The sequence below is a fragment of the Salarias fasciatus genome, chromosome 16 (assembly GCF_902148845.1).
Source record: "Salarias fasciatus chromosome 16, fSalaFa1.1, whole genome shotgun sequence".
Classification (NCBI taxonomy): Eukaryota; Metazoa; Chordata; class Actinopteri; order Blenniiformes; family Blenniidae; genus Salarias; species Salarias fasciatus.
Window position 1 is genome coordinate 22,146,341 of NC_043760.1, and position 26,309 is coordinate 22,172,649.

A 26,309-nucleotide genomic window follows, 5' to 3' on the forward strand; every position below is an offset into this window, starting at 1 on the left:
CAACCCGCTGAACCCATTAAGTCCTGTGATTAATCCAATGAAGGAGTCTGGGACGGGAAGGCTGCAGTTGGCAGGGCAATGCCTCATTTAAGATTTCCATAAGTTCCCCACACCTTCCTCCCTGACACCAGCCATTAGCGGCGTTCTGTCCACTTTACATTTAGATTGATCATTTGATGCTTCGCTACAATAAACGTGCAGCGTGGGGCACAGATATGACCAGTTATTTGATTTTAGTTTTTTTTTTCCTCACCTTCCTTTACTCAAAGATTCATGAATATTTCATCAAGTAACGTGTGCTGGAATCTAATTTGCCCCCCCAGTGTGTGTGTGTGTGTGTGTGTGTGTCTCAGGGTTGTTGGTGCTCGGCAGCACAGAAAAAGAGGAGGAAATGTGTGGGTCTGTTCCCTCGGTCCTGGCTGTGGTGTAATGACGGGAGCTGTCCGTCATAACAAACAGGCAGGAAAGTCACGGGACGCGCTTTGCATTACTGAGCAGAGGAAAAGTTGGCTTTGGAATGGAGTCCAATTAAAGAAAACACAACGGCGGCGAAGAGAGAGCGAGAGAGCGTTCTCGCTGTGATTGAGGGCGAGATTGTTATGCAGCTAGTTATGTGATTACAGCCGGCGCAAAGTACTTGTAATTAGGCTAAAGAAGGCTTTTCTGGGCTTTCATACGGAATTTGAACAGCCTTCTACGCTCCCTTCAAAAAGTGGGAGAATAAATAAGAAGTGAAGGGAGCAGGGAGGCTCTCACACCGCCGCTTCACCAGCTCGCTGCAGTCTCCAGCAGAATCGTTCATTTTAAACTGCAGTGCACGCATACGTGCACCACAGACGATCGCCGGGTGAACGTTTGGTGGAATGAGAAAATGTGTGCAGGTGTTTTAACAGGTCAAAGTGATCTACCTGCTAATGTTCTAGTGCCTTCCTTAACGACCGGAGTTACTGTTAAGCTGAACTCATTTGTCTGAAATTACATCAGTTAGCTCCATCTGCCATTAATAAAGCCGTTATTTTCTACTGGAGCTGATCCTGTGAAGGAAAAAGCGCCTTCAGCGGAACACAACAAAGAAATGGCTTCATAACTAATGACAATAAGGAGTCGCAGCAAGAACAAACGAGATAAGCTCCAATATGTCGCCGGCAGCAGGCGCACGCCTAATAAGCTGAGCTCGTGTTCATTTACAGACGCAAACATCGCAGCCAGAGCGGATACAGACTCATGTTTATGTTGCTTTAATGATGCTGCAGGAGGAGTCGGTTCAGGATTATACTGCTGACTTTCAAAAAAAAATGAACACTCCAGCCGGCAGAGCGCACAGAGAGCGGAGAGAGACCGCAGCGCTTCTCATTTACAATATAAGAAACAATAAAGCGACCAAAAACACTTCGATAACTGGCACTGCGTGGCACAGGCCCGCGTTAAAATACAGTCGGATGAACACGCACACCAAAGACTGAAAACGGGTAAACGAGCCAGCGTCCAGTTAAACTCTATGTTAATGGAAACAGAAATGAAATATTTGAGTCCTGCAGCCCTGGTGGACTTTCCAAATACCTGAAAGGATCAACTTCTGACAGTCAAACTGTCATTTTGCATGAGTTTATAAGAAATTACATTAATACATTGCAAAGAGGCTTCAGTGCTGAATATTAGACGTTATTCACTGCACATTTATTTGACACAATAAACATATCGTGTGAACTTCATTTAACTTTCTGCACGAGATGAAATCAGTATTTTTATGCTCATTACACAGAAATCATGTGACAGGCGCACTCCCGAATATTCTCTGAAAATGTGAAATATTAAGTAAGACTTCATATTTTCCTTCGTATTCGTGAAGTGCTGTAAAACTTCTGGGAATAAATGAACAAAATCCTAAACTGGTCGTGATAGTGATGAGAGGAAAACGAGATTTTTAACGATGCTTTGTGTACATTAGTGTTTGCTGCTCATAAGCAGGTGAGCGGTGTTTTCGGGGGGCGTTCCACGCTGTGACCTTGGAGTTCTCTGAATCGGACTAATCTCATTTTCGGAGGGATTGTCATCGTCGAGGTAAAGGTCAGCCCACGGGGTCGCCGTCCATACGGCGCGATTTGTGATGAGTGCAGCGGCTCCCCTCAATCAGATCAGCGTTTGGGAGGAGAAGTGAAGTGCAGCGTCGATGAAAGGAGCTTATATCCGCGCTTTCCAACTCAGACTGGTCATGTTTCGGGATCATGGCGTAAATCCCCTCAAAAAAAACACAGAATCCCAAAGTGCTTGTGAGAGTGCATGTGCATCATGTGTGTTCTGTACACATGATGCACATGAGTGCGTGACTGCATAATACCCCCCGCCCTCCTCACCGATTCCCAGCTCGGCTGCCGTCTCCCTGTTCAGCCGGATCAGCTCCGGTCCGTCGATGTTGTTGGCTCTGAAGGGACCGACCAGCTCCGCCAGTCCCTCCTCGCGCAGCCAGCTCTGCACGTCCTCCTCCGTCCAATCGGCGGGCAGCAGCCCGGAGCAAGCGCGCCGCTTCCTTCCTGCGGAGCACACAACAGGATGGGAGGAAGTGCTTCTCTATTGTGGCTTCATTGCCTGTAACAAAACAAACAATTTCCCCTCACACTCCACTCCGAGAACACACTCCCCCCGTGGCCGTGTAGGAATGATAATCACTTCAACGTGTGCACGCACACACACACACACACACACACACACACACACATGGTACCTAAGTTTCAACAACCTACAACAAGATAACACTGTCATTTAACCATGTGTTGTCTGCTGTGTGACTGCATCCATCTTCCCTTACAAACATACAAGGTCAGCTTCAGCCCGCTTGTGTTATTTCTGACGATACGTGCAAGCACAGCGTGCCGCTCATCAACCTTGATGACGCCACGAGAGCAAGCGGCCGCCATTCATCACAGGGAGGCGAGGACGAACGGGCCTGTTGCGCCTCGGCCCCGCTAATGGCGGCGCGCCGCAGCCTCACAGCTCCGCATCTCCGATCATTAGCCCGGTGAAGGATAACGCTGCAGGCCAAGAGGCGTAGCTCATTAACACGCCGTCCGCTGGTTGGCCCACACACACACACACACACACCCCGAGTCCTCGCCGCCCGGTGCCTCAGCTGACCTAAATAATTGAATATCAGCTCAGATTTTCTTCTTCTCTTTCTCCTCTTGGATTGCTCTGCCGAAAAAACTGAGCTTGAACAAGCAGCATGCTGCTCGGACGCAGAGGTTCTGGAGTTGTACAACCTTTCAAAGTTAAAAACCCAAATATAAAAAAACAGTCATTTTACTGGAATTTCATAGAAGAAAGCGTTGCTGAGCTGAAGGGTTTTCCTTCATGCTCACACCTGTTACACCGAGTGCACTTCATTACGAGAGCTTTTCCGACTTCCGATGTTTCAGATGAAATGTCTTATTTCCTTTAAGAGGAAGTAAAACTATCGAAAGGAAATTTTGCCCCCGAGCAAAGTTCCCAAGTGGAAATATTCACTTAGTACTCCAGACAGCAGTGAGCGGAGTAACGCCGCCGCCGCCGCCGCCTCCTCGGCAGCCCAGAGTGTCTGGAGTCTCTCAGTCTGGGAGGCTGAGTCATGCAAACGTCGTGCCAGGAGCACGAAACCCTCGGTCTGCCACCGGCTCAGACTGCAGCGTTTAATTACTTGGACAGACGAACGCACGGAGCCCGTTTCCTTCATCTCATTCTCCGCAGCCTAAAGGATAAGGACGGCGATCGTCTATTTTCTCTTTCTGTCATCAAATCCCGTGAAAAAAAAGAAAGAAAAAAAAAAGACTAAAGCCAACAGCGAGCTGATCCTGGTAATAAGTGTTGCTCGTTCAGCCAGATCCTGGTGAACATGCTGTCTGAAAACTCCTTCTCACACTCGGTGACGTTTCCTTCGAGCGCCGGTTTCTCTGAAGTCAGCCCCTCATGCTCTCTAGCATGACTAATGTGTGATCATCCCTCCTGAAAACGCCATTGTTTTCTCCGACTCAGTCTATTTCAGGACGCTCATTCTCCTGGTTCAGTTCTTCGTTCCGACCAAAATAGAAAACTGCATTTTAATCGAGCTCACTTTGGTATTTTTAGCCGGAGTGTGTGAGAGCTCACCTTTAGCTGTGTTTTAAACAACCTGTGATGCTCTGTTTGTGCGGTGGACTGATGGAGGCGTGCACGCCGCCATCCGAACCCCATCGGGCTTCCAAACTAAACCACGAGGCAGGAGACGAGCTCAGGAAGCGTCGCGCTTCCTGCGGCATGTCCGCTTTTGCTGGCGTTGGTGTGTGCAACCGAGGGATTCTTGCAGCTGTTGTGACTCATTTTTTACATTTTATAGGCTCTTTGTGAGTTTCCCAGCTGGTAAAAATACCACAAGGCAAACGACGTTAAGAGTGGAAGCTGTTTTTTCTTCCCACTGCCGGCTTTAAAGTGTTTACTAAAGGGCTGCTGCTGTGGAGGATCAACAAATCTCAACCACTCAAAGGTCCGTAACGACGCCGGAGAGGCAGCGGTCGACTTCTCATCAATTAATATCTGAAATAAAGTTTACAGCTTGAAGTCAATCCTTTTCAATTTGTCTGTCCTGCGCTGATACTCAATAAACTCTTTTGTTATAAACCCAGATGTTATTCACTGTGGCTGATCAGAGCTCCGCTCCCATTAAAGTTGGAATAAGGAACCGAGTTTCTTCCTTTGACAGGCGAGCACTTTGTGCTGCGGCTCAGACGCCATTAGCCAGGAGACGAGGAAATTAGAGACAGGAATAGACCATTCAGGTGAAAATTCACTAATGTAAGAGCAGTTCAGCCCAGGACTGTGAGTCAGACGACAGCTTACTAAAAATCAATACTGCTCTGATTCCAGGCTGTTTCCAGTGTGTGAATACTCAGAAAATGATCAGCAAGGAGTCAGGGCAGGATGGATGTTCACTGTGTCTGCAGGCATCAACAACCTAAAGTTAAGGCAAATATAAACATGTTTACTGTCAAGAAGTACAAATGATCAGAAGAGGTCTGACACAAAAAAAAATGTTAGTACTCATGCTGCCCTGCAGAGTTTGATCAGCTGATCAATATTTCCAGAACTTTTAACATGAGGGCTGACTCTTCTATTCTTCTACAATAAAAAAGGAAGATTCCGGTCGATGCCTCAAATCGTGTATCTTTGGTAAGATAATCAGTTAATAATCCCAGGCTTTGCTTTTGCTTCTTCTGCCTCCTCCAGTTCGTTCAACCTTTCCTCCTTCTCTACGTACATTAAAGGTGCTGTAGGCAGGATTCGGCATCTCCGCCATCTTGCTTAGGTAAACCTAAGCAAGATGGCGATTTGACCCATCTAAGATGGCGATTTGAAACCCAGCACAGCCAATCCTGTCCTGTTTTCTCTGACATCACGCCCTCACGCAAGTTAAGCCCCTCCCACAAGAACGTGCGACGAACGCCCCTCGACCAATCACGGTTAGAGCCTCAGGGGCTCTTCTGATTGGCCAAAGATACCTGGAGCTGTCAAGATTCCTTTTCAGCTCAGAACAGAGACAGATGAAACGCTGCGCCCTCGCGGTAGTGCGATTATGCTACACTCCTAAAGGATTATCAATGGATACTCTAACATTTAATCCAAAGAAAACACAGAAAAATTAGCACTGACTAGCAAAATCCTGCCTACAGCACCTTTAACCGTCTGTAAGCTTTCCTCTTCCTTCCGCTCTAAAATCGGACTTTGTCAGGGAGACGGTGTGTGAGGAGGCGAGTACCAGTGTGATGTGTTGGAGATGCGCGGCGCCAGTAATTATCACGCTAACATTTGGTAATTAACGCAGCGCGAGACGGATGATACCGACGTTGCTTATAAACCAACATAAATTCTGTGGAAGTAAAAAAAAAAAAAGAAGAAGAAGAAGAAGAAGAAGAGTTCCTGGCAGGAAAGGCCTTCATGATTAAACTAGTTTGGCTGTAAAATGAAGATACAATATGTTTTGGGAAAATAACTTGGAAGAAAAATGAGACTTTCTTTAATGGGCTCGGGAAAGATTTGAGAGAGGGAGCAGAGAGTTTTCGTTGTTTTAATGGATTTGCTCACATTAAGAGAAACAGTGACTAAAGCCAGCTTTATCCTTTTAAGCCAGACAGTCGCTTCTTCACGTAATTCATTGTTTTGAATTTCCATTCGCTCCACCTGATTTGGGGCGTATGAAGCAATATTGAGAATACTGCTGAGAATGTCTGCAACGACAACAAACAAAATCACAGGAAGTGCCTGCCATCATGAGCAAAAGCACACACACACACACACACACAAAGAAAAAGCAGGATAAACTAATGAAAAGGACGGTTTTGTTTTTTCCTGAATCCAGACATAAAATTAAACACCTGCACCAGACGGTGACACCCAAACCTCGCAAACAATACGTGAGGTGTTAAAACAAAGCAGCCGCTGGTTCAGACTCAAAGAGAAAAATGTGAATAAGTGAAGATTTCTACGGGCGAAACGGGGCGATGCATTTATTTACCTTGGCACGGAGTCGGCTTTGATTCAGCTGCTGCAGAAAAAAAGAAGGAAAAAAAAAACATAAAAGAGAATAAGTTTAATGTGTGAATAGAGAGACAGAAACAAGATTAAAAGGGCGACAGAGACAGAAAGAATCACAGACTGGGGAAAAAAAAAAGGGGGCAAATCTTGGTGGAGAAGGAATTTGCTTTGTTGAAAGCAACTTGATTAATGGCAGATGGGAGAGCGGCGCTGATGAAGCTCCAAGGCCTCCAGATGTCCCACCGTCTCACCGTTTCATTTCATATTCCCGGTCTTTTCTTTCATGTGGGGTTCAAGTGACTTTTTTTTCCTGTGTTTTGTTTTGTTTTAAGGAGCTTTCACCTCAATAACGGCAACTCTCTGAGGCCCGGTGGTCGTTTACCCTGCTGCACTAATAGACATCAATCACAACCCCTCCTCGAGACGCTGCGGCCCAGACAGCAATACGCAGGTAACAGGAGTGTGTGTGGCTGTCCGTCTCTCAGAACACTCTGCTGGGAGGCTTTGGCGGCTGGAAACGGCTTCTGGGCTTAGCAACCATTGCTACCGGTCGGTTTCTCGGTGTGTGTGTGTGTGCTGAGTGTTTACCAGCTGGGCCGTCTCCATCCCCGATTCTCCACACGTTCACAGATCTGTCCATGGAGCCCGTCGCGATCCAGGGAGCGGATGGAGAGAGAGCGACGGCGGTCACATACCTGCAGGAGGGACGGAGGAGAGGTGTGTGGGTATGTGTGTGTGTGTGTGTGTGTGTGTGTGTGTGAGACGGATTGAAACTGGCACAGGAAGAGATCGGCTTCAGAAGTTAGCTACACCTCAACCTCAGAAAAACCTCGTCATAAGTTGCTCACGATCTTAAATCCTTTCAAGCACTTCAAAGCGCCGTGCTGGTTCTTACCAGTGGTGCCACATCAATGACTGTACGGGGAAAAAAAAAAAAAAGAAGAAGAAGAAGAAGAAGTGCCGGTGGATGTAGCGTTGCATCACTGCACCCTGAGCTTCTGGGAAGAACTAATCAAGCCAAAATCACACATTCTGATCGGAGACAGCGGGACTCCTCCTCTGATATCCGGCTGCTGCGGAGGCCATTTACCCGGTGTGTTGTTTCAAGATGTGCAGCAGGGTTCCCAGGTTCTGCAAACAAGGGGCCAAAACGGCAGCGTGAGACAGGCCGTGAATTACTCTGCACAGATTCTCTTTTGTGAAACCTGTGATTCACTCACCGCGTCATACACTGCCACACTTTTATCCACCGAGCTGCCGAGCAATCAAACAGAGTCCGGTTAGTGTGGAGGATTTCTTTTGAATGCGTTCACATCATGGATTCCTAATCTAAAAAAAATCCAAAGCATGCCGCATGTAAACCGGCACAGATTAACCTTCAGTATGTTTGAACTGAATCCAGGAGCAGCAGAAGGAGCCAGCAGAAGCTGCAGCACAGCAACATGCGCTCCTCCTGTGGCCGGCTGAGAGAACAGCAGGACCGGTGCTCAGCAGTGGCATCTGCTGTTTACAGCTCAGAGGGGGGAAAAAAAGCAGCACTTCAGGATGCAGAAGGGATTCATTTCAACTTAATTTGTCCCAAATTAGCACATCGTTTCGCGGCAAACGCAAAAACAAATGGCGGACGCAACGCAGGGAAAAATCAACAATCAGCTGAGGAAGCAGGAGGTTTTTAATCAGAGCAGCTGAACAGATGAAGAAGAAGGAGATCAAGAAGGAAAAGTAGAAGGAGGAGGAGGAGGGAACGGAGTATCGTATCATCGTACCCGGCGACGACCAGCTCTCCATCATAGGAAAAGTCACATGACAGAACTGGAGCCGACTGGCTGGTGAGGGTGTGAAGCAGCTTCATCATGCAGGCTGAGGGTCACACACACACACACACACGCACACACACACACATGGTAAAAGTTTTGTGAGGACATACACTGATGTAACATGTTCCTTCTTACCTTAATGGGACATAAACTGAACCTGAACCCAAGCACAAAGTCCAAAATTACTTGTCGCTGTCTCTAAAGCAGTGAACTCAACATTACGTCACAGGCTGCAAGTGAAGCCAAGAGGGCTTGTGGCCTGCGAAGGCCGAAATACTCTAATCTGAGAGACACGCAGTTAAAATACAGTCTCAACAAAGCTCCGATCGGCAGCTCGTCTTCAGTACAGGTTATGGTGACGTACCTGAAACGAAAAAACTATGATCAATGTGGTGTGAAGCGTAAAAAACTTAACTATTAATCAGCACATCCTCGACTCCAGAGTCAGAAAAAAACATGAGGATTTTAGTTTTTATGCACTATTAACAATCCATTTTCATTCTGCACTGTATCTTTCCCAGTGCACTCAAGCTTCAGTTTTTTTTTTGTTCTTCTTGCTATTTATTATTAAAATTCCGCTTCTCTTTGAATTCCCTTGTAATTGAATGTGCTGCACAGATAAATTTCCCTCATTATTGAGATGTTTTTTTGGTGTCGGACGTATTGATTGAGGTTAAACTGTTTTGCCCTGAACAAAACTCAACTTCAAATAAAAAAACTAACTACGGTCAGCAGGATGCGCCGAGAGCTCAGATTAACCGAGGTGGAAACTTCTAATGTCAGCCAACAATGATTCTGTTCTCTGTGGATAATGTGTGTTTACACCTTTCACACTCCTCTCCTTTCTCCTATTTCCCGCAGCAGAAGTTAAGAGGTCAAATCCAGCACGACCTTCAAAGTCAGTCTCGACCTTGAAATCTGATTACAAACTTCATGGGGCACGTCCTCGCACTGCCAGAGGAATTGTCGGTTCTCACATTAGTAATTCTTCACTCACAGCCGCACACAAAGAGGCAGGATTAGAGCAAAGTGAAACTGTGTGTGAGAATCGTAGCTGTGGACCTCCTGCCGCTCCCCAAATACACCGGAGCTCAGTCTTTCAAACGCTTTACCTGGATCCCCCCCCCTCCTATAGCTTTCCCTCCCGCTGGCAGCTGCTTGGAAACTAAACACTTTCTTTTTTTTTTTGCCCACAAACACCGAGACGTTCACATTTGTGAAACTAATAACTTCAGCAGAATTGATGTTGTCAGCCAGTAAAACGCCTAATAGATGAAGCCTCGGTCCTCCGAGTCGCCGCAGGAGCTCTCATACCGTCTGCAGGTGGAGCGGCTTTTTAATTCTGCGCATATTCATGATTGATGTGAAGTTCCAGCACAGTGGGACGAAGAGACAAACTGTAATTCATCATTAATACGGGGAGAAAAACTAAAGAGCTCAAATTGGAGTTTAGAGTGGATGTGGTTGTTGGAGTTTTGACAGAACATTTTCTGATATTTTTGAGATTACCGTCTGACGCGGTATTCAAGCTTTTTGAGATTCAGTGAACGGTCTGGACTACAGTCAGGCCAGTTCAGCTGCTGGACTCAAAGCCGCAGTGACGGATGCTGCATGGAGTCGGTTGTTGAAACACCACCACAGACACTACACTCCCCCCAGAACAACAGAGAACAGGCAGCACGACAGATTTCCTCTTCAGTCTGCACGACACACGGTCTCCAAACTCAATCTCAACTCATTTCCATCCATCTGACCACAGAGGAGTTTTTCCGTTTTGACTGAGGAAAAGAAAGATGGAAGAGTTTCAGAGCCCGGTATCCACAGCAGAACGCTGCAGCCCGGGGACACGACGGCCCTCATTCTCTCCGTCGTTTGGTGAAATTACACTCTGCGCATCTTCAAATACACATCTTTTACACTGAAGAATTTTCTTTTTTTAAAGAAAGTGTTTCACAACTGTTCCGATGCGGTTTGTCCCAGACTGTTGCTGCTCCGTCTGTTATTACACCACAGGCTTAAATGTTCCTTTCAGACCTGAACGTCTCACTGACCTGCTGCCGATCGGCCTGTTCACTTCTTTTGGATTTGCGCCAATTTGCTTTTTTTGGTCCTGTTCAAACTTTTTTGATGTGATTCAAACACATGTCTTTCAATAAATTCTAAAATGTCTCAGCATGTTGATTATGCTCTATTTGGAATGATTCATTTCAAAATCATTGCATAAAAGTTCACCCATTTAGCCAGAAATAACTTTTTTTGCAACTGGGATTGTTTTGCAAATAAATTTGAAGTTCTCTACTGTTCTAATAGAATAAACGTGTCTTTTTTTTTTAAATTGTTTGGATTCACAACACTAGATGCTTTATTTGTAAATGAAATTAGCCTTTTGAAGCTCAATTCGGCCCCCGACGGCAAGGCGGCGCTATTAATTTCATCAACTATTCGCTTTTTCATTGCTGTTTGATATCCAATATGGAAAAACATGAACTATTTAATAACAGCAGAGAGATTACATGAAAATGTGAAAACTAAAACGACGAGAATAATTCAAATTCCCAGTTGTAGCACACATTATCCAACCCAAAAGCCGTGACAAAAAAGGACACGTCGAATCAGACAGTTTGGCTCCCACTTACACCTCAAAGAAGCAGATTTCTGATGGAAACTGCCTCATGAAACTTTAAAACTGATGTACAAAGCAAGCAGAGCCTTGAAAAACAGTATATATCCACATCAGTCGTAGTCTGTAAATTGCCCTCCCTGAATCGCCCACACTTGAGTGTGTTTTTCCCGGAGCACAGTGAGAGAAGGGTTCGAGCATGCCCGTCCTCTCGTCCAGACACGATAAATGTACATTTCACAAAGGCCGGCTTGTTGCAAGCTGCTTCACATCTAAAAAAAAATAAAAAATAAAAATAAAAGCGCACTCTGGAGAGATGAAGAGGACAGACATTGTTCGGCGTCCTTCTGCAATCTGCTCGCAGATAAAGCATCTCTGCGGACTCGGGTCACCATGTGGGACGCATCCAATCCTCCCCAGAAACGGCCGTTACCACGGCAACGCATCTCAGGAACTAACAACGCGGCATGCTCGCGCACTTAATGAAAATACAGTCTGCGGCCCGCCGGTTACGCAACCTTCACAAAATGTTCCTGTTCTGCTGTCAGTGGTACAAGATATAAATGTCACAGAGGATGTATGCACCTGATTTCCTTCCAAGTCCGCACACACACACACACACGCGCGCACACACACACATATTTTGCCACTGCTGTATTTCAGCAGAGCGTCTGAAAAGCTCAAAGTGATCCATTATTAATGAGTCAGTCTGCGGCTGATTTACTCCACACACTAATAAAATTTTTGCGTTCTGCGGAGAGATTTCAAGGTTACACCAGTCAGCACGCTCGCTCTCTCTCTCTCTCTCTCTCTCTCTCTCTCTCTCTCTCTCTGGTGTGAGGGAGTGTTGGGTTGAGGAAGCGAGTGCAGGGGTCGACCTACCTGCTCCGTCCTGCTGGGAAACGATCCATATTTTCAGCTGGCTGTCCTGCCCGCAGGAGGCCAATCGAAACTCCACACAGCAGTCATCTGCAGAACAAAAGTACGCTCGACTGAGTCCAGAAATAAAACTTTAAAGAATCACCTGAGAGCCTGTTTGTGAAGGAAAATGACGCCGATCAGAAGGCTTTTGATTTAAGTGAAATATCTGACGTTGGACTGACTCCTTCTGAGTCTCTTACCGACTTTGAAGTGGGGCGCCGCGCTGCAGCAGGCGACCCCCAGGTCGTGAGCGTCCTTCTCCTCATGCAGCAGGCTGAAGTCCAGATCCCACAGCTTGAGGTTTCCGTGGGTGCAGCCGGTCACAAACATCTGGCCACAGGGAGAGAAGCAGCAGGCCACGACGCTGGCGTCACTCACCGCGCTGCATCTGCAGGGGGAAAGGTTTGCTCTTTGAATTCTCTCCTTCCATTTTTCTCCATGTTGACAGAGGCTGAACATATTTTAAATTAGTCCTGAAATTCCAGTTATTTCACTTCTAACAAACCACATCATGACCTGCTGTATTAAAGTGAAAGACTCCGCCCTCAAATGACTGAAGAAAGTTTCTGGTTTTCTGCAGAATTTAACAATTTTATCACATTTTACCTACAGGATTTAGACCAGTCTTGATGTGTGGCTCAGCTTGAGAAGTCACACATTACATCGAAAAAAAAAATAATTAATCAATTAATCAATGACACCTGTGTGAAATCAACCTGTCCAGAAAGTAATCCTGATTGGGAATCAGTTTCACCTGCGGTTGTGTAAACTGAACAGACAGCAGGTGGAAATGAGAGGAAATTTTATAGTTATATGTTTTCAATGCATCCCCCTAAGTAATTAATAAAGATTTTCAACTATAATATTCCATTTACTGAGCTCTAGGACGTGTTATTCTAGTGTTCCCTTTATTGTTCTTGAGCAGTGTATTTGATCTGATCAAACCCAGAGAGGCAGGACTGAGAAAAAATTGACGACAGTTGTGCGACAACTCCATCTGCTGATGAAGGCTGAGATGGTGCTATGAAGTACATGAGAGAAGAAAGTGGAATTTTAGAATGTTAAAATGCAGTTTTTAAGGTCATTAAGTACTTTATCAAGCCTAACTTTTGATTATTTGTGCAAGTATAACTGGTGAAGATGGAATAACTGGTGAGGCAGAGACTTCAACTATTAATATTTGCAATTTAATTTACTGTACAGACATAAATGCTGGAATTGTGGTATTAATGTTTTTTCTGTCACTTTGTATAAATTACTTTTCTTTCCGTGCCTGTATGGACTTCCTCCAGACACTAAAGTCTCCCAAAAAAATTCACTTAAGATAAATGTGGGTCTCTGAATTGTTTCTAAGTGTGAAGATAAATGTGTTTGCTGCTTTGTGCTTTCCCTCTGATGGACTCGTGATCCTGAACGTCTTCATCCAAGCATGAATATTAAGCATGAGAAAACACAATGCATTATCACTGTATTTTAACAATCAATGCTTTTAACAAGCAGTTGGATCCTGTGGTCTCTGAGAATACAGAATTCACTTATATTCTTTGCATTTGACAATTACCAGTTTTTAAAATGGAAGAAAACAGTAATTTATCATCATAAAAGTAAATATATTAAGAAATAGAAACGTGAAAATGTGACATCTTGTATTTAACAATGAACTGGAGCAATATTGTGAACTGTAAACAGTTCATAGCAAATGATGCGTTTCAAAGTTATTAAACTGACAAACCTGAGTTAAAACCTCCATTGAGCTTCTCTAAACTGTTTTATCAGAGTTGAGGGTCGCTGGGTCTGATCCCACAATATACTCAGAAAATCCAAAGTCTCCATTCAAACACAGCTGAGTCCAGCGGGAGGGAAACAAAATACACACAGTTCATGGAACATAAACCAAGACAGCGTTATTGATCCCACTGGGAGAATTATTCCTCTGTATCAAGCTTAAATATGCCGGGAGCAGTCAGCTGTGCAGTGACTGGGAGCTGAGGGGGGGTCAAGGGTCATGCTCTGGGACCACCTGTCAGCGGTGGGATTTGAACCTGCGAACTTCTGAAGTTCTCTAAATGTTAGGCTTCAGACTGCGTCTGTCCGTACCTGCGCAGGGTCCTGGAGCCGAGGTCCCACAGGGCCGCCGTGCCGTCGGAGGCCCCCGCCAGCACGGAGGCGGAGTCCGGGGAGAACGCGCAGACTCGCAGCGCCGCGCGCTCCGGGTGGCGCAGCTCCGCCGCCGGCTCCCCGGTCTCCGGGCTCCACAGCCGCGCGCTGCCGTCCGTGGAGCAGCTCAGCAGGCGCGCGCCGCAGCGGCTGAAGCGGCAGCAGTGCACGCCGTAGCCGTGGCCCGTCAGCGGGGAGAAGGGCCGCTCGGAGAAGTCGGCCGTGCTGTACACGCGCACGCTTTTGTCCCCGGAGCAGGTCGCGAGCAGGGAGGCGGAGAAGGAGCAGCAGCGGATCTCGTCCGCGTGCTGCCGGAGCGAGCAGAGGAGCGACACCATGGCGCGGCAGCGAGGGGACGCTCCGTCTCACAAGGTGGCGCAAAATGCTCAGATATTCAGCCGCGACACCTGCTGGGACGAAGGGGTTTCTTTTCTTCTTTGTTTCTCTTAAAATGAAAAAAAAAAGAAAGAAGCGGCGCCGGGCTGTGAGAGCAAACGCTTCTCCACTTCCTCCTCCAGTCTGTTTATCTCCTGTTGCTGTCATGTGACTGGAGCTGCGGTCAGAGTTTACGTTTTTTTTTTTTTATGCAAGAGCCTTTTATCTCACATTTATACCGATTTGCTCTAATTTAATCAACTATAGGGGGCAAAAAAAAACTGATTTTGTATTAAGCAAAATCTCAGTATTCTGAGCCCCTTTAAAATCCTTAATCTACTGATCAATCTCATTCCCATGATCAGACAACTACACGCCATATTTTAAAGTAAGTAAGATTCGGTATCCATTTATGTTGTTTTTTTAGACATGGTCATCCAGTCCCTTGGTTGGTGGTTCAATCCTCCATCTCACCCTGTTCAAAGTGCCCTTGAGCAAGATACTAAACCTCAGATTACCCCTAATCGTTTTCCAGCACCTTGTGTGGCTGCTTACTGATGAAAGTAAAGTCAATTTAGGAAACATCCACAGATGTCAAGACATGTACTCCTCTCCAGAGTTTCCACCCTGAGGCTGAACACAGAGCGGCAAGAGGGAATCTAACAGCGAGCCTGGGTGGTAAGGACTGCTGAGGTACCAGACACTTACTGAAGACAAGAGGGATGAATCACAGACGAGAAGATGAAGTAGCTTGTGCGAAACACAGCATAAAGGTAACAGTAACAAAAGAACACTGGGTCTCCAGGGACCAGGATCAAGCTCATCACAAGTAAACCTCCAGCTCCCTGCAGCAGTGATGATGTGCAAAAGCATCTATACACTCCAGAAACAAGGTTTATTTTATCCATTTATGGACGAGTTGAATATTACCGGTACAATTTTTTTTCCCGCTGTATCCATAATGAAGTGGAGTTACTGCGGTTCCACTGACTTCAGCTGTCTCCAGATGCCCGCAGTGGAGCGTGCCACTGCCTGACTCCCACTGGACCGAATCCCAGCGCAGGCTTCGCTCCGTCTGCAGGATGTCTGACAAGGCTCGGTTTGAAGGAGATGCTGAGAGATGAAAGCAGCGAGATGCACCTGTTGTGTGTTTGCTGTGGTCACTGTGCAGGACGCTGCACCACCAAGTCACAAAGTTGCAAACAGTTTGGGTTTGTTTTCAATTTTTTTTTTTTTAATAGCCAGTAAAGCAGTTTCAGATTTTTTTTTTTAAAGCTGTGTGCCATTTTTCTGCCTTTTCTTAGAAAAGACTCAAACATAAATACTTCTGAAAATAAATACACGCATCACACATGCACGCACACGCGCACACAGACACACACAAGTTATAATGAAGCACTGATGATTAAAAAAAAAAGAAGAAAAAAAACACTGGTTTTATACAGCGGACATAATTCCCCCTAATACACTGTTAAGTCGAGGAGTCGGTGTGTTGCGATCAAGAAAACAATATTGCACTTGAAGATCCAAATTCACTAAGTGCTTTTTTTCCTGGGGTGAAGTCTGGCATGTAAAGATCAGCAGAGGTTCACTGCAGCAGCTCAGTCCACCGTTTGTCAAAGAACCTCCTCATGTTGTGGCCGGCTCGGCCGATTTCAGAGTCGTCCTCGTTAAATCTCTCACAGTTATCGAAGACCAGGTTGACGTCAATGATGAACGTCTCCAGACTGGAGTACCTGGAATCATTAGAAACAATTCTCACGTCAACGGCCTTCGAGTGACAAATGGATACAAAGAACGTACAAACAGCACAGAGAAAAAGTTCATTATTCTGTCTTATGAGAAAAATATTTCCATTATATATAAAACTTTTTTAAATACACCATCACCAGTCAATGCGGATAAAAACCACCTACTGGCTGTTGTTGAGCTTTTCCCTGATGGTGGAGAAGTCCATGGGCTTCTTGATAACTTTTCTGTATCCAGGAACAGCTTTGAGGTCAACGGGTTTGAGAAAGGGCCAGGCGTCCTGATGGGTCTCCAGCTCAGCCAGCAGGACTCTGGAGACGCGGACATGTTGAAGACATTAACCACCACACCACCCTCACTTTTTAACATTTGGGATTAGATGAGATTTTTTTTATTAATTGTCACACACACACATAGGAGTATGGCAGCAGGGAAATGGAGCGATCGCATACCGGCACGTTGCCAAGTCCTTCTTGTCGTCCTTGTGAGGTTTGGCTTTCTTAGCGCATGAGACGGGGCCGTCGTACTTGGCCTGGGAGAGGGGCGGGCTGTCGTCTCGTCTCCTCTTTTTGAACTCCTTGGTCCCTTTCTTTGGCACGCTGCTGGCATCCTCCTCGCTGATGAGCTCTCCCACCACAGATGGCTTACCATTTCGTTTTACATCGCTGCCCCTCTTCCCCCCTCCAGCTGTTCGGCTCTGCTGCTTCCGACTCGGAGGGGACTGACCACTTTCCTGAATGACAGAGCAGTCAAAAGATTGTAGAGACGCGATATATCTATTGCTACAGAAAAAAAAAAAAAAGAGGATCAAGACAACAGAAAAGAACATCTACGTCGGCAAGCACACACGTACCTTCAGAACGCAAGTAGGGCAAAACCAGTCTCCCTCAGGTACGGTGATGATTTTGGGTTTGTGGCAGTAAGTGTGGCAGCCCTTGTCACAGCCGTCACAAAGTAAGAGCAGATCCTCATTATCTCCCCTCTGACAGAGCTGGCAGTGCTGAAGAGACAACAAAGGATGCAGGCAAATGAGCGTCACTCGTCTATTTGTAGGGACAAATTCGACCCGAGAGGCTGCATGTCACAGCGAAATGAAGTGATCGGTGCAGGCCTGTGAGGCCGGGCATTCTGGAAGGCTCTTATTTGTGACTATGTTATTATCCAAAATGGTTGCTGCCATTGTATCTATTTTTTATAAACTGCACTGACTTACAGTGCTCCCCTTTGCTGTTTTGAGGGGTTTTACTGGTATGCGCTTTCACACCATCAACAAAAAAAATGTAGCCTACCAATCCATAACGCACTCAGTTTTATGGCATCAAATGAGAAAGCCGTGCAGTGAGAATCATTTATCTTCCTAAAGAGAACACATTTCCCCAGAGCTGCAACGTCCCTGTTCAACATGTGAAATGATCTGGATAAATCGCTGCCCGAGACGAGCCAGGTGACGCTCACCACTTTCATGATGGCTCGCTCCCAGACGATGGATTTCTGCAGCTGCTGGATGCAGAGCGACAGCTGAGCCGAGCTGTGGACCTGACCCACGGCTTTGCGCCACAGCCTCATCCCTGGAACCGCCTCCTCCTCGCTGCTGTCGGGTCGCAGAAAGCAAAAAAAACATAGAAACGCTGACATGTCCCACAGAGCGTGTTATTTGCTTTATGTCCTGGTCTGAGGAGGCAGACGTACGTACCTTCGCTCGATGTGTCTCTCCAGCTCGGCCAGGCGGGTGACGGCGATGTCAAGGGGACTGTCGAGTCGTCGCACTACGGACCCGGGAAACTCCTCCTGGCCGCTGTCTCTCTGGCCCTTGTTCGGCAGAGGCGGGGAAGGAAAGGGCTTGTGCTCGTGATAGACCAGATCTTCGCGGTCTGACTGGGGCTCCGGGCGCTTCCAGCCCTGACAGAGGAATCAGTGTCACAACACACCTTTTTCAGACCCAACAGGCAAGTTTCTTTTCAGAGGATCATATTAATCTTTAATGATTGAAGAATGAAGCTGCTGTTTGAGCTGTAAAACAGGTCAAGATGCTCAGTTTGCAGTACCTTGACCTGCAGGCCGGCAGCAATGACTTTCCTCTCCAGAGCTTCGACCTGCTGCAGCAGGGCGACGTCCACCTTCATGGCATGCTCCTCCACACACCAGTCCTCCACCGCCTTCCTGCTTAGCTTCTGCTTTTCCAGCTCTGTTAGATCAATTGCTGGCAAAACAGATGCATCGAAATATTAGTCGGCTGGAGTCTACTGAAAAATTCTTCACATCTCCAGATGTCCGCCGCCACACAGGATGAAGAATTACCGGGATGATCTGTGGCTGAGACTCCACAGACAATGCATACTGACCGGATTTGCTGTCTGCGCAGGGAAGAGTCATGTCCTCCATGTGTTTCTGGATCTGCTTCTGCAGGACTTTCTCTCTGATGCCTCGGCTGTGCAGCGCCTTGACCAGGCTCTGCAGCTTCTCCATGTCCGACACCGTCCACCAGCCCCGCAGCATCTCTGAAAAACCAGTAGCAAAGCACCATTGTCCTATTTTTGAAAAAAAAAACAGCATGACTTTGTTTGATGGTTATCGCAGCATGTTTCCTGGTGGTCTCATAGCAACAGATGTCATCCGTGTGTGTGGTGGCGGTGTGCCAGTCCTACCCTCCGGGATGGGCTGAGGAGTGCAGTAATCCTGGGTCTTGACCACGTCGACGGCGGGGAACGGAGCACAAGTGAGGTTGTCGGCTGGGGGCGCTGGCGTCCTGCTCCCGTTGACAGTGTCGCCGTTCGCCTTGTTTCCGTCGCCCTCGGCATGCTGGGAGGCGCGATCCAGCACGGGTGATTGAGGAGTGCCAGAGAAGGGCAGACTCGGAGTAGTTGCGGGGCCGAACACGTCGCACAGTGGCAGTCTGCTCTGATGGATACTAGACTTCACTTGCTGAGAGGACGCAAATAGAAACACAGATGACTGAATTGTGCCGCTGTCAAGTGAATGACATTGAATGAAAGCATTTACAATTTCTCGCAAATTACAATAATCTTTATGCATTATAGACTTTAAAAAACAAACATAACTCGAGGTTTACATCCGAGATGAAACACCAACGCCTACCTGATGGATAGGCGACAGCATATTATCGATCCCAGTTTTGCAGTCGGCTCCAGCTGCAGGATTAGAGGAAAGCACGGCGGGGGAGTTGGTCCTGACGGGCTGTGGGGGGGAGGAAGCCGGAGGACTGGAGCCAGACGTCACAGACGACTCGTCGCAGGGGGAGCGAGGCAGGAGGCTGAACCACTGGTTGTTTTTTTCCGTCAGTATCTTGGACAGCTGGTCGTAGTGAAGGACGGACTGAGGGCTCCGGTTCATCCATTGGCTGCTTTTGAGCTGGCTATCAGCGAGCAGGGACGGTGCCAAGGCATCTGTTTTATCTATCGGTCCCTGCTGAGTGGTGGCTGTCTGTGAGGTAGGATATAAGGGATAAGGTGCACCGGTGAAAACTTCAGCAGAACGACTGTTTTGAGAATTGATGGCGGAATCTTGAGCCATCTTGGCCACTTCAAGCAGTTTGCTGAGCTTAGATAGGGAGCCAGGTTTTTGAAGGAAGAGATTGTCTTTGTCCTTCTGGAAATCTGGCACGGGTTTATCGCTGTTTGTGCTCGTGCTGGACACTCCTGGCTCGTTTGTCTCTTCCAGGCGCTCCTCTTTTACCTTGATCCCCTCAGCAGCTTTCTGCTGTTTCCCCTCCTCCATCTCTTCACAGTCTGAACAACATGAAAACAATGTCAGTTTGGGCTGAAAGCACAAAACAACATTCAGCAGTTTGAAAAGCATCAAGCAACATTTAAACAACTGTTTTTCAAATCCAATCGTGTCAATGGAATTGATCTAATTTGCAACAATTTCCCAGGGATTTTGAGCGAAAATTGACAAAAGTCTTAACGTCAGGGAAATATTGTAAGCTTCTCTATTCTAAAATGAGTCACACAAACACTTACAGCAATTTTCTGACTGCGCATTACAGGAATAACAGCAATTTTTCTCATATCGCGCTATTTAATGAGCTTCAAAACACTGGGTCTCATAATGTTTCCAAATAGATCCCAAGTGATCAAAGTAGCTGTTTAAACAGGCAAGGCGATGGAAAAACATGCTCGGCTTCTAATTTTAAGCTTTGCTATTCATGCTTATCCACAACGTGGCGCATAAAGTGTCGAGAAACGGTTAATGCTTTTTATGCTTTTCTTTTAGGAACCTGTTCCTTGACATACAGTTTTTACCTTTTCTCATTATCCTTCACCTTCCAAGATGTGACAAGGTTTACGAAGTGTTGAAAAACGTTTAATCCGTGCGACCAGTGTTGAAAAATTGCAGTGAAATCAGCAAAAACTGGAGTTTTGTTGAATTTACAATTGTTGCACTGAAAACATAAGTTATTCTAAAAGGGACTAATTGATATTTCACTGCTTTACATGTTTAACATTGGCAGGAGAAAACAATGCGAGCCTGCAGTTCTGGTTTGCACCTTCAGCGCTCTCCGAGCCTTCAACAAAGATGCCGCTGCAGCGTGGAAGGACCCAGTAGCGCCTCTTGTATCGGTCCTGGCCAATCATCGCCGAGCGCAGGGAGTGAGACGAGTCGAGCATCTTCTGCCGAATCTGACTCTGTTGCTGAAGAGACACAAAGTGCATGACAGTAAAGTACGAATTTATTAGAGAGTCGAACCTCTGCAAGGGGGTCTACCTACCTTGTAGACCTTCTCGATCTGCTTCTCCAGCTCCTCAATGCTGGCGGAATGAACGCTGTCATCCTGGAAAGACGGTCTCATTACTGAGAGGCTGTCGTTTGCCATGACGAACACAGGAATCGGGCCGGCGCTCACCTCCTCGTCGCATATATCCACTTTCTTTCCTTTCTTTCCTCCCGGCTCTTCCTCCTCGTCCTCGTCCTCGTCTCCCTGGTCGTCACTGTCGTCCTCTTCGTCCTCCTCTTCCTCGCTGTCCCCGTCTTTTCTCTTGCGCTTGTTTCTGATGGTGGGGAGGGTGAAGGCGGTGTTGTCCTCTGCTCCTGCGCCGCCGTCTTTCTTCCCCGTCCTTTTGGCGTGGACGCTCCTCAGCCTGTGAAAACAAGAGGGAAAGAAGGAGTCCGTTCATTTGCCATTCGGTCATTTATTGACTCCGAACTCTTGGTGCATGCACGCGGAGCCGACGTCGCATTTATGCTTACTTGCGAAGCTTTCCTTCGACAGCCCACTTATCCTTCCTCAGGTTGGTCATGTAATCAATGCTTTTGTCGATTTCACTGAAAAAAACATCAGACAATATTGAAACTGGCATTTCTGTGACCTTTTTGAAAACGAGATGAGCGTGAGGTATCCTTAATGTATTCAGTGTGCGTCAGATGTGTTTTCAAAGTGTAGCACTAATGGAAAATGATGACACGTAGCCTGATGCAACCTCAGGAAACCGTCTATCAGACCGTGATTTGTCATATTCTTTACTACTCTTTTCATCATTTTATCATAACCGAGGCCTCTGTGGACAAAACAGCCTTTATGTTGTGCTTTGAAACGCTTCAAACATCTCAAAGGACAACAAAATGTACTTGTAATGCATCGTGTACATAGTTCCCTCCCAAAAAATCTAACTTTTTTAACTGTCAAACAGACACTGTTTCACACCTGATCACAGCTTTACTGCAGCAAAGCTCATTAACCAGGAACGCCAGCATGGAGGCCTTCTGTGACGGACTGTGGGCCTGGAAAGCTTTCGTCCTGAGGCTGACGGCCGCTTCGGTCTGCTCGGAGTGAGCCTCCATGTACAGCTGCAGGATCTCAGACACGTTGTCTCGGTTGAGCTCCACATTAGTCAAGTGGTCCCCCAAGATGGTCTTGCTCTAAAAGACAAGTTTGAAAAAAAGGAAAAAAAATAAGTCTTTTTTTTTTCTTCTTTTTTTAAAAGCACTCAGCTTAAACAAAGGTTGGTTTGTGTATTATAACGTTAAGTAAATAGATAGTAGATAGGCAACAGGTGCCTGTAGAGAGCACTGCTTTCAGAGCAATTATCTCTTCCTGCTGCTAAGTGCTTATTTGTCCCCCAGGATGCGTCAAATCCAGGATGTGAAGGTTATTATGAAACCTACTCGATGTTTACTTGGAGTTTTTGAATGCCCTTTGTATGTAAATGTCTCCTGACGTCTACCCTGCAGTCTGAATAGCCTCTTATGAAGATTAGCACATTCACATAAAGGCACGATCGCACGATAGAACAAAGCGATGCAAACGGCCTTGAGGAATGAACTGAAACGATGAGCTCAATGTAAAACGCGTAAGAGCTTTAAACACTGTTAATTTGCTAAAGAAAAGCGTCATTTAGACCTCGAGTGCAAATGAGTTGAATATTTGGAAAATATGTGATTTAACTGGTCGGCTGGGAACAAATAGTCAGAACTAATACTGTCAAAGTATTTTAAAAATGTTAAATTAGGAGGAAAAATAGTAGTATTGAAATAAATAAAGCAGAAAAAGGAATATAGAACGACAGCTACATCCGAATCGAGACATTATATGGACATCATGTATCAAATTTATGTTCCAGTGAGCATTTGCAGTTAAACAGCTCCAGAAATGCAGGAGGTGAGAGATGACGACGGCAGATGCTCACCTTGTGACCTGCTGGCATCCCGGGATCCCGCAGAGCTGCAGAGAGCATGTTAACCAGCAGGTCCTGCACCAGGCTCATGCCCGGCCCGGCGTTGAGTAAACCCTCCTGAAGGTCGCTCGCGGTGAGCACGTCTGAACTCTCGAAGCCCAGACCCAGAACCTTCCCGAAGCTGTGCAGGAACTGCAGCACCATCAGGCAGTCCGAGAAGGTCCGTCCGGACAAGACCAGCCCGGGGATGCGGGACAGCTCTGGGAGGGGCTGCAGGAAAACACACGGTTCATGGAGCGAAAAGAATTGAAGTTACTTCAAAGTTCAACATTATCACAAAACTGTAATTCTAAGTGAAACAATAAATACTTCATCATTTTTTAAAAGTGACAGGTGTCACTGTTTCAGGTCAGTCATTGAAAAATGTTAAAGCTTGATGAACCATCTGAACGTTATGACTTCAGCAGCCACTTGGTGGCAGTGTTTTTAACGTATAGCTCCCCCGTTTCCAATCCATTCCAGGTGCTTTCAATGATATTAAGCATCTATTTCGGTAGTGATACAATAAAACCAAAAAAATTATGAAATGTAGTTCTAATCTTCATGCCTATGGCTCCTACAGTAATTATACCAGTTCATCTCTATTTGAGAGGAGGCGGGGGGAAAAAATCCCTGAACTGATGGAAAATCCCATCTTTGTTCTCACATACGCAAACTCCACAGATGGGCTTGATCCGTGGTGACACACATGCACTCACATTTTCATCTGCCAACAGCTCCGCAGAGTGTGAATACCTTATGATCTGCTAAACACAAGTCTTCGTTCGGCTTCTTCAACTCCTTGGCTTTTTCCAGTTCCAGCCTTCTGAGTTCCAGCTTCCTCTCCTTGTTCAGCCGCTTCTCATCCTTCTTTTCTTTCTTCAGACGCTCTTTCTCCTACAGAAATAATTCAAGTTTACGTTCACAAAAAATGTAAACTTTATCATATTTTGCACCTTTTCAGCAAAATTTCTTTTCCACTCAAAAGCCTCTTTTCCATGTCGTATAGTTTTCCAAACAACAGAGACAATTCAGATAAATTTATCGTACACTTAACCATTCTGATGATATTTACAGATCTGGTCATCCTCAATCAAAACTATTAATCTTCCAGGTTGCACAGATACAGATGAAGATCTGCACAGGTTCTGGATTTTAGAAGGGCTTTGGTGAGTCCGGGTCTTTATTTGTCGGAATCAGATGACCAGAAGCAGTTACCCACCTCTGCCTTCTTCCGGGCCTCCACAGCTTTCATGAGGATCATATGCTGCCTGCGTCTTTCTCTCTCCTATCAGAGCACATACACACACACACACACACACATATATATTAAACTGACACTCTGTAGCAGTCATTTCAAGAAAAGAGACGTAACTCACAGCGTGACATGCACGATAGCAGCTTAAGCAAAGGTCAATGTTGCACATTTTACTGTGACTTCAACATAAAGGCACGAGTGAAAGTTATAATAATAAAACACAAAAGGGGTAGTGATGCATACACAGTGCAAAAGCTCAAGCAGCAGGAACATGTTATAACTACAAGCAAAGGGATGAGAATTCCTTTCGTCCAATCATGAAAACATTCAACTGTTACATCCAGCTACTTTTGATGTCCACATTTTGAGGAAGCCGGATCCTTCAGATTCTCCCTCAGATTGTGTCACGGTGCGTTTTGCGTTCGTGTGATGACGTGTGAAGCGCGCTGCGCTGAGGAAGCCATGCAGACAGATGCTGTACGACTACAGACGACACTACACTCCGCCCGTCGCCGTGACGGTGACCACGGACCACAACGCATTCACGCTCGGCTGTTAAATGCACACAAACAATCAGAATCATACCATATCTAGTCTATGCCTCTCCAACTCCTGGGAGAAACAGTTGGCAAAGAATTTGGGAATAGAAGATAACACGTGAAAATCAGATTCCAACAAGACATAATCAATCATGAATATGTACAATTGAAATTCAAAGTGGTCAAAAAGCTACATGGAAAAGAACAGTACGCCTACCTGGTGCTTTAGTATGACGGCTTGCAGTCGTCGGATCTCCTTCTCCTTCACAGACAAACCAAAGCATGATAATGTGGACATTATTGTAAAGTCATAAAACGAAACCTCTTTAAAATCTCACTGAGCTATTTTTGTATCAAAGGATCATTGTGGTCGATCGAAAGGAAGACAATCCTTTCTTAAACTGCAATGATTAACCAAGAGGGAAAAGCAGTGCAGCTGACTAATGACGATTAAAAAAAAAAAAAAAAAAAAAAAAAAAAAAAACTGAACACTTTAAGTCTGGCAGGGGAAAAGATCAAGAGAGGAAGGGTGGCGGACATTAAGGACTGACTAATGAAGTTTGAGGCTCCAGGCGACGGTGACTAAAACAGTAAAAAAAAAAAAAAAAAAAAAAACCTCATAAATCCCATCTCATTCACCTTGTTTCGTTTTTCAGCTTCCAGTATTCTGGCGTTGGCCGCCGCTTCTTTCTTCTTTCTTTTTGCCTGCGTATGCAAAGCAGGTCTGGAGGTCATGGTACAGAAGCAACAGATGCTCATTCAAAACACAAACACGGAGCAAACACCACCACAAAATACTCAAGAGAACATCAATGATGAAATATTGTTTTAAATGATGCTGGAATGCCATGATGACAACAGGTATTATTCAACGAGTTAAGGATATTAATTAAAACAAAAAAAGACAAAATACCCTTCAGTTAATGTTTAAGTTTAGTAAGTGTTGACTATAGCTGCTCCTTATTGTACACAAAGCCCGTGGCTCCATGATAGCATCAAACCTAACATACAGAAATCTTGAGCAACGAGATAATTATTTTCCTCCCATTAACACTGAAAGACAAAATGGCCGTGGTTATTACGGAACACCAGCAGGCAGTGGGAATAAATTAAGCGACATTTCTATCAGTAATTACAGCCCCAACAAAATCCTGTTAAGAGCCACTTGCCAAGCGTGTCAACGGGAATTTGATTTATAAAGGCTAAAATACTTCACAGCTTATATTAGCGAGAGAATGCAAAAGAGGTATTTCACCTAGCCATGGTAAACTCTGGGCCGGGCCACCTCTTACTTAATGAAATACTGCATTTTGTATTAAGCTCCAGCATGCTCCGAGGAGATTTTCATATTCAATGGTACTTTTGCAAAAAACCAATTAAGCATTAGTCACATGTACTGACTAAAAGTAGGGCCACATAATTTAGGAATAGCCTTTGGTTGGGTTTTTTTTTTTTTTTTCTAAATCCTATCAACAGCAGAAAGGAAGTGTTTCAGAATGTTTCTGCAATAACTTTCAGGACCAACCTCAAGAATTTGCTGTGCACGGAGTTCTTTCTCCATACGAATTTGCTGAATGCGCTTGATCTTCTCCTGGTAAAAGGATGAGGGCGAGATCAAATGAATTAACTGTTAAGTCATGCATGTTATAGAGTGGTGGAGGGGAA

General features: G+C 45.7%; 2 protein-coding genes across 3 annotated transcripts in view; both read right to left on the reverse strand.

Annotated features, from left to right (window-relative positions):
- The window catches only part of LOC115402870 (WD repeat, SAM and U-box domain-containing protein 1), a 30,345-nt gene extending 15,844 nt beyond the window's left edge, over positions 1-14,501 (reverse strand). Inside the window, exons 1-9 of one of the 2 annotated variants that reach the window (XM_030111476.1) lie at positions 13,993-14,390; positions 12,096-12,283; positions 11,857-11,943; positions 8,304-8,397; positions 7,758-7,791; positions 7,628-7,668; positions 7,126-7,232; positions 6,518-6,547; positions 2,355-2,531 (exon numbers count right to left, since the gene is read on the reverse strand). In XM_030111476.1, coding sequence (XP_029967336.1) covers positions 2,355-2,531; positions 6,518-6,547; positions 7,126-7,232; positions 7,628-7,668; positions 7,758-7,791; positions 8,304-8,397; positions 11,857-11,943; positions 12,096-12,283; positions 13,993-14,390 — 1,156 coding nt within the window. Of the gene's footprint in view, positions 1-2,354; positions 2,532-6,517; positions 6,548-7,125; positions 7,233-7,627; positions 7,669-7,757; positions 7,792-8,303; positions 8,398-11,856; positions 11,944-12,095; positions 12,284-13,992 lie in introns of both variants that reach the window. The other variant, XM_030111475.1, reaches the window with a different exon arrangement.
- A 1,424-nt stretch (positions 14,502-15,925) lies between these two features.
- Positions 15,926-26,309, reverse strand: part of LOC115402691 (bromodomain adjacent to zinc finger domain protein 2B-like) — a 37,222-nt gene continuing 26,838 nt past the window's right edge. Inside the window, 22 exon segments of the mRNA XM_030111217.1 lie at positions 15,926-16,163; positions 16,344-16,487; positions 16,629-16,909; positions 17,030-17,176; positions 17,632-17,767; positions 17,870-18,075; positions 18,222-18,376; positions 18,519-18,674; positions 18,822-19,098; positions 19,273-19,922; positions 20,684-20,828; positions 20,906-20,968; positions 21,041-21,275; positions 21,385-21,459; positions 21,839-22,053; positions 22,821-23,078; positions 23,604-23,744; positions 24,070-24,135; positions 24,691-24,717; positions 24,862-24,906; positions 25,284-25,349; positions 26,170-26,235. Coding sequence (XP_029967077.1) covers positions 15,926-16,163; positions 16,344-16,487; positions 16,629-16,909; positions 17,030-17,176; positions 17,632-17,767; positions 17,870-18,075; positions 18,222-18,376; positions 18,519-18,674; positions 18,822-19,098; positions 19,273-19,922; positions 20,684-20,828; positions 20,906-20,968; positions 21,041-21,275; positions 21,385-21,459; positions 21,839-22,053; positions 22,821-23,078; positions 23,604-23,744; positions 24,070-24,135; positions 24,691-24,717; positions 24,862-24,906; positions 25,284-25,349; positions 26,170-26,235 — 3,792 coding nt within the window.